Raw genomic sequence first — 12,999 nt, 5'->3', positions numbered from 1 at the left:
AGAGAGAGAGAGAGAGAGAGAGAGAGAGAGGGAGAAAAAAGATGGGAAGAGAGAGAAAGAGAGAGTGGGAGAGGGGAAGAAAGAGAGAGAAAGAGAAAGAGAGAGGGAAAGAGAGAGAGAGAAAGAGAGAGAGAAACCCACTATGTCTAACAACAACTTTGTTCTCCTCTCCTCCCTTCTCCTCCTCCTCCCCCTCAGCCATTTGTCATCCATGACATGGAGACCCTGCAGCAGGCCGAGCGCTCGCTGATGGCCCACCTGCAGCCTGGGTGTCCCGGGGCCCTGGAGGGGGCTGTGGGGGAGGCCAGGGGCCCGGAGAGAGAGACAGAGGCCCGGCTGTTCCACTGCTGCCAGTGTAGCTCGGTGCAGACGGTCACTGAGCTGACGGAGTTCTCCAAGGCCGTGCCCGGGTTTCAGGGGCTGGACCTGAACGACCAGGTGCAGGCACCGCTGGCTACGGTGTGGGAGCGGGTCCATATCAAACCATCCCAACCCTTTACGTCTTATATTCTAGGCAGCAGTCTCTTCTGACACAACCACTCTTTAATGTCTGTGATCTTCTGTTTTTTTTCCCCCCATCGAGATTAGACTGTAGCTTAATAGACTGATAGTGTCGCGTTGTTGGTCTGAACCGAGGTGTAAGTCCCCCTCCTGTTCTGCAGGTGACGCTGTTGAAGTACGGCGTGTACGAGGCTCTGTTCACGCTGCTGGCTTCCTGCATGAACAAGGACGGTCTGCTGGTGGCAGGGGGCGACGGCTTCATCACCCGGGAGTTTCTCAAGAGCCTGCGGAGGCCCTTCAGCCACATGATGGAGCCCAAGTTCTGGTTCGCCAGCAGGTTCAACGCCCTGGGCCTGGACGACAGCGACCTGGCTCTGTTCATCGCCACCATCATCTGTTGCGGGGGTGGGGAGGCTGTTCAAATCAAATCAAACTGTATTTATATAGCGCATTTCATACACAGAGACAACACAATGCACTTTACAGAGCGGAAGGGGGAGGGGGGTCGATCCTGCCCCTAATTTTCCAGAGGGAAGCAAAAAAAAGAGTTCACCCAAATGGCCATTAGAGCAAATATAGGCTCACCCTTCTGGGCTGTCAAATGGAGCGCATTTCCCAAGTCCAGAGCTGATATCCTGTGCAGGATATAGGATGTGATTGTATCTCTCTGTGCAGACCGCCCAGGGTTGGTGAACACCTCCGAGATTGAGTGTCTGCAGGAGAACCTCGTCCAGGCTCTCCGGTTCCACCTGCTGGCCAACCACCCTGATGACACCTTCCTGTTCCCCCGCCTGCTGCAGAAGCTGGCCGACCTGCGGGAGCTGGTCACTGAGCACGCTCAGTTAGTGCAGGAGATCAGGAAGACAGAGGACACCTCTCTGCACCCACTGCTGCAGGAGATATACAGGGACATGTACTGAGACGTTACTGAGGGTGTGCGCACGCACACACACGCACACACACGCACACACACACACACACACACACACACACACACACACACACACACACACACAGAGTCACACATACACATGCATGCACACACTCTCCTTAAGATACAATTGCTTTGTTTGGCCACAAGCACATTCAGGTCTATTTTAAAGATGTATACTTTGTTTTGTAAATATTACAGGAACTTGAGGAGCCAGACTGAAATGGACACCTGTTTTAAATAATTCTATGTATTTTACCACTGAGGCCATGTTGTCTGTGTTTATGATTCTCATTTCGTTACCTCTGCCCCAGTGACAGCGCAGGGCGAGAGGTCATGTTTTTGTTGACGTGTGTACGTACGTCTCTTCGTCTGTGAGCAGGATTACGCAAAATGAAACTCGGTGGAACTCGGGTGTGGCATGGGCCAACTTAGAACCCATTACATTCTGGAGTGGATCTGAATCACAGCCAGGCCAGCCATTCTCCTCCATTCATTTTTTGTACTAGGATTATGCAAAAACTACCAGACTGCTTTTCATGAAACTCAATGGAGGGGTGTAGAATGGGCCAATTGGACCCCATTCAATTTTGGCATGCACAGAGTCACAAAATGCATTCAGGGGCGGAGGTCTGTGCTCTCTGAGCACCATTTCTAGTTGTGACTAAGACTCTCTGCCCACATTCCCATCATGATTGTATAAACATAACTTGACGCTTCAGTGGTGCCATGTGTAAGCAGACAGCTCAGGGGTATGTAGGTTTTTATTACTACTGCATATTAATTCCCTTGCATTGTGGTCATGCAGTGGTTTGCTGTCTAGGCTAGCAGACAAACTGGAAGATGTCTTGTTTTGTCGTTTGAATTAATAGTTGTCATTGAAGAATTTTGGAATAAACGTTCGAGAAAATATGTGTTCCTTCCATATCATGGGGGTGTAATGTAGTTCACTTCAGTCCCGTAGGGGGCGGTACAACTCCTCAGTTGTGGACGCCCCACAAGTGAAGAAATAACAACCAGAAACAAACAAACGTGACTGAAACGGAGAAGATGGAGTCAACCTCAGAGTTTGTGCAGCAGAAACTGTTTACATGCCGCCTGTGCGGTTTATCAAGCCCCTTCACGTACTACGGCCAAAAACCCCCGAACACCAGAGCCATCGTGTAAGTGAATACTGCCTCTGAGAGAGTAACGTGAGCATGTGGCGGACTGACCAGCCCGAGGTGTAGCACTCTAAAGCCTAGACATCTAATGAAGGCTAATGGAGTATCTTGCAACCTACCTAGCTAGCTAGCCCAGATAAGATAAGAATCTACAAAAATACAATTAGCTACTGCCTGTTATTCCCATAAGGTGCATATATATACATATCTCCTTAGCGTTACATTTTAATCTGTATGTGTAATAGATAAGTATTCTGTATGTTGTATCTGTCTTATGTGTCCACTGCACAAAAAAAGATCTTAACGGAAAATAAAGTACTTTGAATTGAATTAATGACTTCCTGTCTCTTCCCACAATCAGATTGCTAGAGGAGTGTTTTGTGACCAAGGACCCCTTCAGTCCAGAGAAGGATAAGTTCCTGGTGCTGGGCTCCAACTGCAGTGTCTGCAACCATCCGGTTTGTGTTGGAACGGTAAGATTACAGACAGAGATCAGATTACAAACAAAGATCATACATAGATGAACGGTAAGATTATAGACAGAGATCATACATAGTTGAACGGTAAGATTACAGACAGAGATCAGATTACAAACAAAGATCATACATAGTTGAACGGTAAGATTACAGACAGAGGTCATACATAGATGAACGGTAAGATTACAGACAGAGATCATACATAGATGAACGGTAAGATTATAGACAGAGATCATACATAGATGAACGGTAAGATTACAGACAGAGATCATACATAGATGAACGGTAAGATTATAGACAGAGATCATACATAGATGAACGGTAAGATTATAGACAGAGATCATACATAGTTAAATGGTAAGATTACAGACAGAGGTCATACATAGTTAAATGGTAAGATTACAGACAGAGGTCATACACTGCTTGATGGACTAGAACTGCTGATGTCTGAACTTCCTGTCTGACTCAGCATCATTGACATTCAGCCTCTGTTGGGTTGAAGGCTCAACTCTGCTACTGGAACTCTATGTACGACACTACAGAGTTACATGTAGTAGTACACTACAGAGTTACATGTAGTAGTACACTACAGAGTTACATGTAGTAGTACACAACAGAGTTCTTCAACCCAACAGAAGCTGAATGTTAATGATGCTGTGTCAGACAGGAAGTTCAGAGATGAGCAGAGGTGTCAGACAGGAAGTTCAGAGATGAGCAGAGGTGTCAGACAGGAAGTTCAGAGATGAGCAGAGGTGTCAGACAGGAAGTTCAGAGATGAGCAGAGGTGTCAGACAGGAAGTTCAGACATGAGCAGAGGTGTCAGACAGGAAGTTCAGAGATGAGCAGAGGTGTCAGACAGGAAGTTCAGACATGAGCAGAGGTGTCAGACAGGAAGTTCAGACATGAGCAGAGGTGTCAGACAGGAAGTTCAGAGATGAGCAGAGGTGTCAGACAGGAAGTTCAGAGATGAGCAGAGGTGTCAGACAGGAAGTTCAGAGATGAGCAGAAGTGTCAGACAGGAAGTTCAGAGATGAGCAGAGGTGTCAGACAGGAAGTTCAGAGATGAGCAGAGGTGTCAGACAGGAAGTTCAGAGATGAGCAGAGGTGTCAGACAGGAAGTACAGAGATGAGCAGAAGTGTCAGACAGGAAGTTCAGAGATGAGCAGAGGTGTCAGACAGGAAGTTCAGAGATGAGCAGAGGTGTCAGACAGGAAGTTCAGACATGAGCCGAGGTGCACCAGTAACTCTGTTACATGTTCTGTTACTTGTGCAACACAGTTGCTGAATACCATATTATAGCTACAACAAGAAAAGGGAGAGGGTTTAAAGATATTCATCTCAGGGTTTGAGATCATCTAACTTCTGTAGTTTTACGTATTTCCGACTCGAACAGGCTATAGGGGCGGGTTATAACAACTTAAGACAGATTCGATAGACAGATAGTGTTGATTGACGGGTGGATGTCATGAGATTATTGGTTGATCTTGCTCTTGCATTGCTGCCGTAAGCACTTGGGAGATTTAGTTTTACAGGGGAAAGAAAATCATAAGATTTAATGTAAGATTACAACAAAACTGAATACAAAAAATGTTGGCATATATTGTTAAAAAGGTGCACACTATGGCCAAGGATGTGATCCAAAATGGAAACATGCATTTTTGATTTCATGGCGTCTCTAACCGGTGAGTAACGGCGCTGTTTGTCTCGGGCAGGACTGCAGTCTGTTCTACACGCGGAGGTTCTGCGTCCCTTGTGTGATCCGGCACCTGGACCAGTTCCCCCAGCAGATCCAGGCTGAGCTGGCCAAGAGGAACCACGGAGCCAACACTGGGACCAGGACCGCCGCTTCCTCACCACCCGCCTGCCTCCGTCCAATCAAACACTCTCACTCTTAGCCAATCAGAGACTGTGTTCAGTCCTTCTGGGAGAAGGGCTTGTTCATGTCTTTCAGTTCAGTCCATGACTATTTGTAGTGTGTAACTCACCCAGCACTCACAGGCCCAAAGAGGTGGTCCTGTCTCTGGTGAGGATCCAACTACTGACCTTCAGCAGGGGACACGTTAACACAGAGGGAAACCACTTGACCAAAGACTTCCTTGAAGTTGAGGGTGTCGGGCTGCATTCTGAATCTCATACTTCTACGTTTTACTACCATACGTACTACAGCTGCCATTAGAACATACGTACTTTGCACGCAGCATGCATACAATTGGGACATATTACCTTGTCATAACATTGTGGAAATTTGACCACATCCGTCGCTGTCCACAAAGCGACATTCGTCCACAGCTGGGATTCATCAAAACGCCTCCAGTGAGACTTGCACATGTGACATCATTTCCGCTGAGCACAGGATTGTGGGTCATAATAACCAGAAAAGTCTGCTGGCTTTCATACTGCAAAACATGACCGAATGTAGTAGGACATCCTGGTATTTTTGCCATACTGCATGTGCCATACTATGTATTGACTGACTGCATACATTTTTGGCATACTATATAGTATGGAAGTATGCGATTCTGAACGCAGCTGTGATGTAGGGGAGGGCGTGGTTCCAAACCTCTGCTGTGCCCACTGGTGTCAGACACAGGATGTCCAGGAGGGGGCGCATGGGAACCAGGAACTGAGATGTTACTGTTCTGCGCATGGCAGCACAGTGCGAAGGTGCCACAATCACATTACTATGTTTACAAAAGTATGATGGAACAAATAAAATCAAACTTTATTTATATTGAGCATTTCATACACAAAGGCAACACAGTGCACTTAACAGAAATGTTTACAATACACACGACTCAATTAATGATGTATCAATGTTGATGTGGATTCTGAGGGATTGAATTACTAGAGCACTTTGCCACACACAGTCTAAATACGGGTCACACAACCCTGCCTCAGCACTTCTACCAGCGCCGCCTGTCTGTCAGAGCGGATGACCTCACTCTTCTCACCAGTGTCCCTGGCGGGCGCTGAAGGGTTAATGGAATGAAGTGTGCTTTCCGACCTGCTGGCCTGCTGAGGGACTCCTGAGGACACAGCTGCTCCGCCCGACCCTGCAGCCCCACCGACGGTGCCAAAGTCTGACTGAGATAGGCACCGTGCCAGCCATGACGGGGTGATGTCACCTACCAAGTAGCACATACCTCAGACCTGCATGGTCACTAGATTAGAGAGCTCATCTCAGACCTGCAGGGATAGATTAGAGTACAGAGTTTCAGAACCAATGTGCTCACCCACAAAAACATCTTCTCTTAATTAGTGCAGGGATGGATCACTCCATAGCAAAGAGGCTCCAGGAAAGGTCAAGGGTCGCCATTCAGCACTCGGAAAACATGTTGGTCTGTTTTATTTAATCATTCAACATGCTGTGCATTGTTAGTGCAGACAGACGGAGGAGGCAGAAGCCCAAACGTCTGGCCACACTAACAATACACATCATGTTGAATGATTAAATAAAACAGACCAACGTTTTTCCTGAGTGTTGGTCACATTGAATTTGACTAGATTAGAATACAATGAGCGACAAGTGGTGGATTCTAATAAGACGTGTATTAATGTGGAATTCTAAAAGATTTCAAATATATACTGTAGCCTACCACCAAAATGTAAATTATATTAGAATGAAAGACACTTTTTTCCCAAGGCCGCCGAACCGAGTGACCCACCATCGAGAGGAGCTTGTCCTTGGACTCGTCTCGGCCCACAGATCTACCCACCAGCAGATGGGACCTGCTTTGGCACGGGCCCACACCCCCATTGAACCCCATTCAGTTGTGACTGCCTACCATTCATTCTCTATGGGGAACTCTAGGGGAGACACTTGGGGACAGCTGGGGACCGGAGGGGACTGGAAGTGTCCCAGCTCCCGGCAGCGTGCTGAAGTGTCCTTGAGCAAGACGCTGAACCCCAGATTGCTCACGAGCATCACGGCTGGTGCAGCTTTGCACTGTCGCCTCACAGCAAGAAGGTCCTGGGTTCGATTCCCGCTTGGGACGATGACGGCACTGAGGATTTTCTCTCCAGGGTCGTCAGGTACTCGGGGGGGGGGGATCTCCCCAGGGTGGTCAGGTGCTCAGGTGGGGTATCCCCAGGGTGGTCAGGTGCTCAGGTGGGGTATCTCCCCAGGGTGGTCAGGTGCTCAGGTGGGGTATCTCCCTGGCTTTTCTGTGTGGAGTGTGCATGTTCTTCCTGTGTTCACAAGGGTTGCCTCCCAAGAACCCAATACAGAAGAACATGCAGAAGAAAAGATGCAGGTCCTGGACCGAGCACTTGGACTCGGCCCCCGGGCACCATGAACGATGGCTGCCCATGCACTGCCCCCGGAGGAGGACAGCTTGGATGGGAAGAATGCAGAGGACAAATTCCACCGGCGATCCTTGATTGCATGTGTGATGTGTTGCCGCTCACTGGTGTAATTGTGTCTGTGGTCCTGTAATTATTATTATAACTCGGCCTCCCCACGCTGTCCACTTCCCATCCCACATGTTAGATTTGTATTTGTGTTTTGTAATAAAAACAAGCGGTGTCCACTGATCATCCTAATGCAGAGCTGCACCGCAGAGAGAAAACCCACATATTCACAAAGTTTGTGGTGAATGACAGGTTGTGTCTCAATGCAAAATAGATTTGGGGGTTACGTTTCAATAAAGCGACTTTGTTTGAAGGGTTTAGTGAAGGCGGGTGATTGTAGCCCTATAGGTCTAGAGGACAAGGGGAGTAGCCTCGCCCCGGGTACACGGCGTGTTGAGACATCACCAGGGTGTGCTCCAGTGTTCAGCCGCTAGGGTCGACGTGGTCACGTTCACCATGAAATATGGGCGGTTCCAGCTCTGGAACCAGTGGAGCTCAGTTTCTGTTTAAAAAGCCTCCGCTGTCAATCTCCTCTCACTACTAGTTTCTCTTCCTCTCAAACGCCATATTGGTTACACAAATGACTGGCCTGTTGTTTTCGTAATTCTTACTACGGAGCTGACAGGCGTACGTGCCCTTTAAACACGCACTTGTTTTGATCAAGGCAGGAGGTTGTTTTTCGCTTTCTCGCTCACGTTGGATGTTTTACTTATGATATGCATGTATTGACTTGTAATCCAGATTGCATCTAAAGGAATATTGTTTGCGATTCTTGCGACTTTGTATTTTTCACATGTGCAAAATGTCAAACGTTCGACTGTCGAATGGGAGTCCGACTCTGGAGAGGGAGAGGGTGGAGGCGCGGCAGCCGGAGCCCTCGAAGCCGCCCGTCCGCAGGAACCTCTTCGCCTCGGAACATCGCAACCGCGGAGAGCAGAGCACGGAGCTGGAGGGGAAGATGCAGGACGCGGAGAAGGCATTTATCGAGAGATGGAATTATGATATTTCCAACGACAGACCCCTTTCTCCGGGCAACTGTCAGTGGGAGGCCGTGAAAAGCAGCGAAGTACCTCCGTTTTACTCTAGACCGCCACACAAGCGAGGCTATCCCCGCGGAGAGGTGGATTTGAACGGTAACGACGACCAACGGAGCCGTGCCGTCACCGGGAGCCAGCTGTCCGAGGACGCCGACAGTTGTGCGGGGCATACGGCGTGCAGCAGCTCGAGCCACGGGTCCAGAAGACGAGCTGGTGGTCCGAGTCCAGGTAGCCCACCTGGTATTATTGATTCATTTGGACGCAAAGTTCAAAAGGCGAACTCAAATTGTGTCGGAGTAAAAGCGAATAGGCTACATTTTAAAATGTCCAATAAAAAAGGCACATTCAGATTTAATTGGACACGTTTAGATTCAGTTCAGGAAACTACATTATGGATGAATGTTATAATTTGTTGTGCGTAAAACCTGCTATCGTACATTAGGCTATCTCACCTACTAGGTGTTGGCGGGGGAAGCTCAGGCGACGGCTGGCCTGTCAGCTCACAATGCCGCCCCCCTTGCTGTTGTCAAACACTTGAAAAATACTGAGGAGCATCACCGGGTGATCTAAAAATAAAATACTTTATTGAAAATGATCTTTTTCAACCAGACTCCCCAAGCCACAAAAGGTCCCATAAAAGCGAGGAGGAGGATGACGACGTTTCAGAGTCCGAGGCAGCAGAGATATCGGCCAGCAGCTCCAGCGGAGAGGCCGGTGATGTGTCGGCCGCCCCGGAGAAGACGCCTAGGAGGCCGGACGGCTCTTAGCCCGGCGGCGGCAGGAGGTACGGTCATATGATGTTATTACAGTGTTTGCTATGGTGTAGCCTACATGGTATTTGACTACATTCATTGTTTTAAGGTGACGACTAAATGCACGCCATCATGAACTCAATATTGTGACATCGTTTCTTACTGTGTTAACTTAAACAAACAGGAGTTTATTTTATTGTAATTGCATTTATAGCTAGCTTACATAAAAGCTGCCATAATGGTGAACATCCCGAGATCGCGTGCGTGCGTGTGTGTTTTTGTGTGAGAGAGAGAGAGAGAGTGACAGTATGAAAGGCAGATCACTTTCTCATGGTTTCCCTCTTGTTTTCCAGAGTTGTGAAGTCCTCTGGAGCTCTTCGTACATCAGCACCTGAGAGAGAGAGAGAGAGGGAGAGAGAGAGAGAGAGAGTGTGATGGAGAGGAGCAGGAAGGCCCCTGGTGTCTGGGTTAGGCTGGGCAGCACTGAGTACTTACACTAACGTTTTGGCACTCAATCTAATCCCACTGCCTCAAGAGCAGACAATGTAGCAGTGTGCAAATGGATTTTCTTTCCTTTTTGCTCAGTTTTGTTTTACTACCTATGTTTCAGATGTAGCACATCAAATGTAATGGTATGTTAATTAGATATGCATATTATGTTAAATATATTAAATAATTATGTAAGTGTGAATTTGACTTGAAGAATTGCAGTGCAAGTAGTCATACAGTATCCTTGTTCAGGTAATTACGGTAGAATGCAGATTTCAAAGTCAGGGTCTGTGTTGTCTTGTGGCTCAGGCCTGGTGTCCCCTGGTGGTAGGCTGGGCCTGCTATCCCCTGCTGGTGCAGATCTGCTCTGCTGGTGCAGACCTGCTCTACTGGGCCGGGTTAGTTAGGCAGACCTGCTCTCTACTGGGCCTGGTGGTGCAGACCTGCTCTACTGGGCCTGGTTAGTTAGGCAGACCTGCTCTACTGGGCCTGCTGGTGCAGACCTGCTCTACTGGGCCTGGTGGTGCAGACCTGCTCTCTACTGGGCCTGGTGGTGCAGACCTGCTCTCTACTGGGCCTGCTGGTGCAGACCTGCTCTCTACTGGGCCTGCTGGTGCAGACCTCCTCTCTACTGGGCCTGCTGGTGCAGACCTGCTCTCTACTGGGCCTGGTGGTGCAGACCTGCTCTCTACTGGGCCTGGTGGTGCAGACCTGTTCTCTACAGGGCCTGGTGGTGCAGACCTGCTCTCTACTGGGCCTGGTGGTGCAGACCTGCTCTCTACTGGGCCTGGTGGTGCAGACCTGCTCTACTGGGCCTGGTGGTGCAGACCTGTTCTCTACAGGGCCTGGTGGTACAGACCTGCTCTACTGGGCCTGGTGGTGCAGACCTGTTCTCTACAGGGCCTGGTGGTGCAGACCTGCTCTACTAGGCCTGGTGGTACAGACCTGCTCTACTGGGCCTGGTGGTGCAGACCTGCTCTACTGGGCCTGGTGGTGCAGACCTGCTCTACTGGGCCTGGTGGTGCAGACCTGCTCTACTGGGCCTGGTGGTGCAGACCTCCTCTCTGCTGGACCTGGTGTCCTCTGCTGTCCGCTGGCCACCTGACTGACCCAGCTCACGTTTACATTCACACACAGGGGCAAGAACCAGTAACAACATTGCTGTTCCTATTGCAAGGGGTGAACGATTCTGCCAAAGTTTCAACATGTCTTGTATTTTCAGGAATTCAAGTGAATTCACTGCTGAGATTATTGATCCAAGTTAGAGAAAGTAAACCAATATTTAGAACTGTGTGCTTTGCCAACAATTTCTGCATCCCAGAAACATGTGGTAGAGGCGATTAAAATCTCAGGAATATTTTAAATGTAAGCGACCCCAGAACCTGAATAAAACATGTCACCTTCACCATCTCTGCTCACGAGGGACGTACAGCACACAACACACATATGCAAACAAACACATGTATGTGAATCAACAATAGGCCTCTTGTCATGTGGAACATGTTATTGCACTAAAATAAATTCTCATCTTTGAGTGGCAGACAACGACAAAGTTACACTTCATTTATGTCTGTTAAACTTAGAAGTATACCTGTGTATATTTCCATGTAAAACACTGAGAAAATTATACTATTAACTTATTTAAGGCTGTTGTGGGTGTATGGCTCTCCAAAGTGACATTTTGTGCATTTATGTGAATATTTTTTAATCCATTTCTTGTTTAAAGATGAACACAAGGTTGCAAACTGAGCCTCATTATTTGACATGTTTTATATTGTCTCTGGAATCTGCAATAATATGTATTAAAAAAGTTACATTGATGGTGTAAATTGCTAATGAATCATTTACCCTACACACACACACACACACACACACACAGGAGGAGCTGGAGTAGAGAAGGAAGAGGGTGAGAGGAGCGTGATAAAGAGGAGTGTGAGAAGACAGGATGAGGAGTGTTTGAGTATGAGTGGATAAACATGAACTAGTCTAGATTCTATTTGCAAGTTTAGATTAAAATATTTTGCAAATCAGTTGAAAGAATGTGAATAGTAGCCTACAACACTGCCTGAACATAACCCAGGCTACATGTGTGTCTGTTATATATGTAATACCCCCCCCCCCCCCCCCCCCCCCTTATGCAATGTTTTTCTCATGTGGTGAACAGAACACTCACAATTGCACATCTTGAGGGCAGATTCGCGCCAAACCAATAAACCCACGGATTGTTTCGCCTCACTTGGCAACTGTGCAGCACGATGGCGCTGTCAACAGCTAGAGACATCCTGTAAAAACGTCTGTTAACTGGCACCTGCTTTCTCCAATAAGGAGCCACGAGGAAACGCGCACCACTTGTGACAGCCACTTAGCTCACCGTGTTCAGCTGCAGCCTCTGGAGGAGTCAGCTTGGGTCAGGACAGGGTGTTCTTTTACTAAAGCACACCTCCAAAAGACTTTATTGGCTGGATGGCTTCCCATTGCTGATGTAGTGGTGTGCTATCTGTTCTACTTGCAGCTGCCCAGCGCCTACAGAGAGAGAATGAAAGAGAGAGAGAGAGAGAGAGAGAGAGAGAGAGAGAGAGGACTTAAAGGCTGAACAAGTATATTAAATAAATTCACCAGTTATATTGTAACAGTAACTCCTGTAGTATGTCCTGCTGTAGTATGCTCCTGCTGTAGTATGCTCCTGCTGTAGTATGTCCTGCTGTAGTATGCTCCTCTTGTTGTATGCTCCTGCTATAGTATGCTCCTGCTGCAGTGTGCTCCTGCTTTAGTATGCTCCTGTTGTTGTATGGTCCTGCTGTAGTATGCTCCTGCTGTAGTGTGTCCTGCTGTAGTGTGTCCTGCTGTAGTGTGTCCTGCTGTAATATGCTACTGTTGTTGTATGCTCCTGGTATAGTATGCTCCTGCTGCAGTGTGCTCCTGCTTTAGTATGCTCCTGTTGTTGTATGGTCCTGCTGTAGTATGCTCCTGCTGTAGTGTGTCCTGCTGTAGTGTGTCCTGCTGTAGTGTGTCCTGCTGTAATATGCTACTGTTGTTGTATGCTCCTGGTATAGTATGCTCCTGCTGTAGTGTGTCCTGCTGTAGTGTGTCCTGCAGTAGTATGCTACTGTTGTTGTATGCTCCTGGTATAGTATGCTCCTGCTGTAGTATGTCCTGCTGTAGTATGCTCCTGCTGTAGTATGTCCTGCTATAGTATGCTCCTGCTGCAGTGTGCTCCTGCTTTAGTATGCTCCTGTTGTTGTATGGTCCTGCTGTAGTGTGTCCTGCTGTAGTATGCTCCTGCTGTAGTGTGTCCTGCTG

At 48.0% G+C, this 12,999-nt stretch overlaps 3 protein-coding genes across 3 annotated transcripts in view; all 3 read left to right on the top strand.

The window, feature by feature from the left end:
* Positions 1 to 1,421, top strand: part of pparaa (peroxisome proliferator-activated receptor alpha a) — a gene marked incomplete at both ends in the record, with an annotated part of 21,265 nt that extends 19,844 nt beyond the window's left edge. Inside the window, 3 exons of the mRNA XM_084448044.1 lie at positions 199 to 438; positions 663 to 906; positions 1,177 to 1,421. Coding sequence (XP_084304170.1) covers positions 199 to 438; positions 663 to 906; positions 1,177 to 1,421 — 729 coding nt within the window. The remainder of the gene's footprint in view (positions 1 to 198; positions 439 to 662; positions 907 to 1,176) is intronic.
* Positions 1,422 to 2,474: 1,053 nt separating this feature from the next.
* cdpf1 (cysteine rich DPF motif domain containing 1) lies at positions 2,475 to 5,771 on the top strand. Its single transcript, XM_084447821.1, has 3 exons — positions 2,475 to 2,595; positions 2,957 to 3,068; positions 4,784 to 5,771. Exons 1-3 carry the CDS (start codon positions 2,483 to 2,485, stop codon positions 4,964 to 4,966), a joined length of 408 nt encoding a protein of 135 aa, XP_084303947.1. The 5' UTR covers positions 2,475 to 2,482; the 3' UTR covers positions 4,967 to 5,771.
* Positions 5,772 to 8,013: 2,242 nt separating this feature from the next.
* Positions 8,014 to 10,357, top strand: cdkn1ba (cyclin dependent kinase inhibitor 1Ba). The gene is made up of 3 exons (XM_084447820.1): positions 8,014 to 8,686; positions 9,068 to 9,242; positions 9,564 to 10,357. The coding sequence occupies exons 1-2, from the start codon at positions 8,215 to 8,217 to the stop codon at positions 9,223 to 9,225; spliced, it is 630 nt and encodes a 209-aa protein (XP_084303946.1). The 5' UTR covers positions 8,014 to 8,214; the 3' UTR covers positions 9,226 to 9,242; positions 9,564 to 10,357.
* Positions 10,358 to 12,999: the final 2,642 nt, after the last annotated feature.

Source organism: Borostomias antarcticus (genome assembly GCF_949987555.1).
Source record: "Borostomias antarcticus genome assembly, chromosome: 13".
NCBI lineage: Eukaryota > Metazoa > Chordata > Actinopteri > Stomiiformes > Stomiidae > Borostomias > Borostomias antarcticus.
The sequence above is the reverse complement of the archived record's forward strand: the minus strand, read 5'-3'. Positions and strand labels throughout refer to the sequence as shown.

Coding starts and splice junctions, on each gene's coding strand:
- cdpf1 (XM_084447821.1), top strand. CDS start 2,483: ATGGAGTCAACCTCAGAGTTTGTGCAGCAGAAACTGTTTACATGCCGC. Junction 2,596..2,956: donor CCGAACACCAGAGCCATCGT/GTAAGTGAATAC, acceptor TCCCACAATCAG/ATTGCTAGAGGAGTGTTTTG. Junction 3,069..4,783: donor ATCCGGTTTGTGTTGGAACG/GTAAGATTACAG, acceptor TGTCTCGGGCAG/GACTGCAGTCTGTTCTACAC.
- cdkn1ba (XM_084447820.1), top strand. CDS start 8,215: ATGTGCAAAATGTCAAACGTTCGACTGTCGAATGGGAGTCCGACTCTG. Junction 8,687..9,067: donor AGCTGGTGGTCCGAGTCCAG/GTAGCCCACCTG, acceptor TTTTTCAACCAG/ACTCCCCAAGCCACAAAAGG.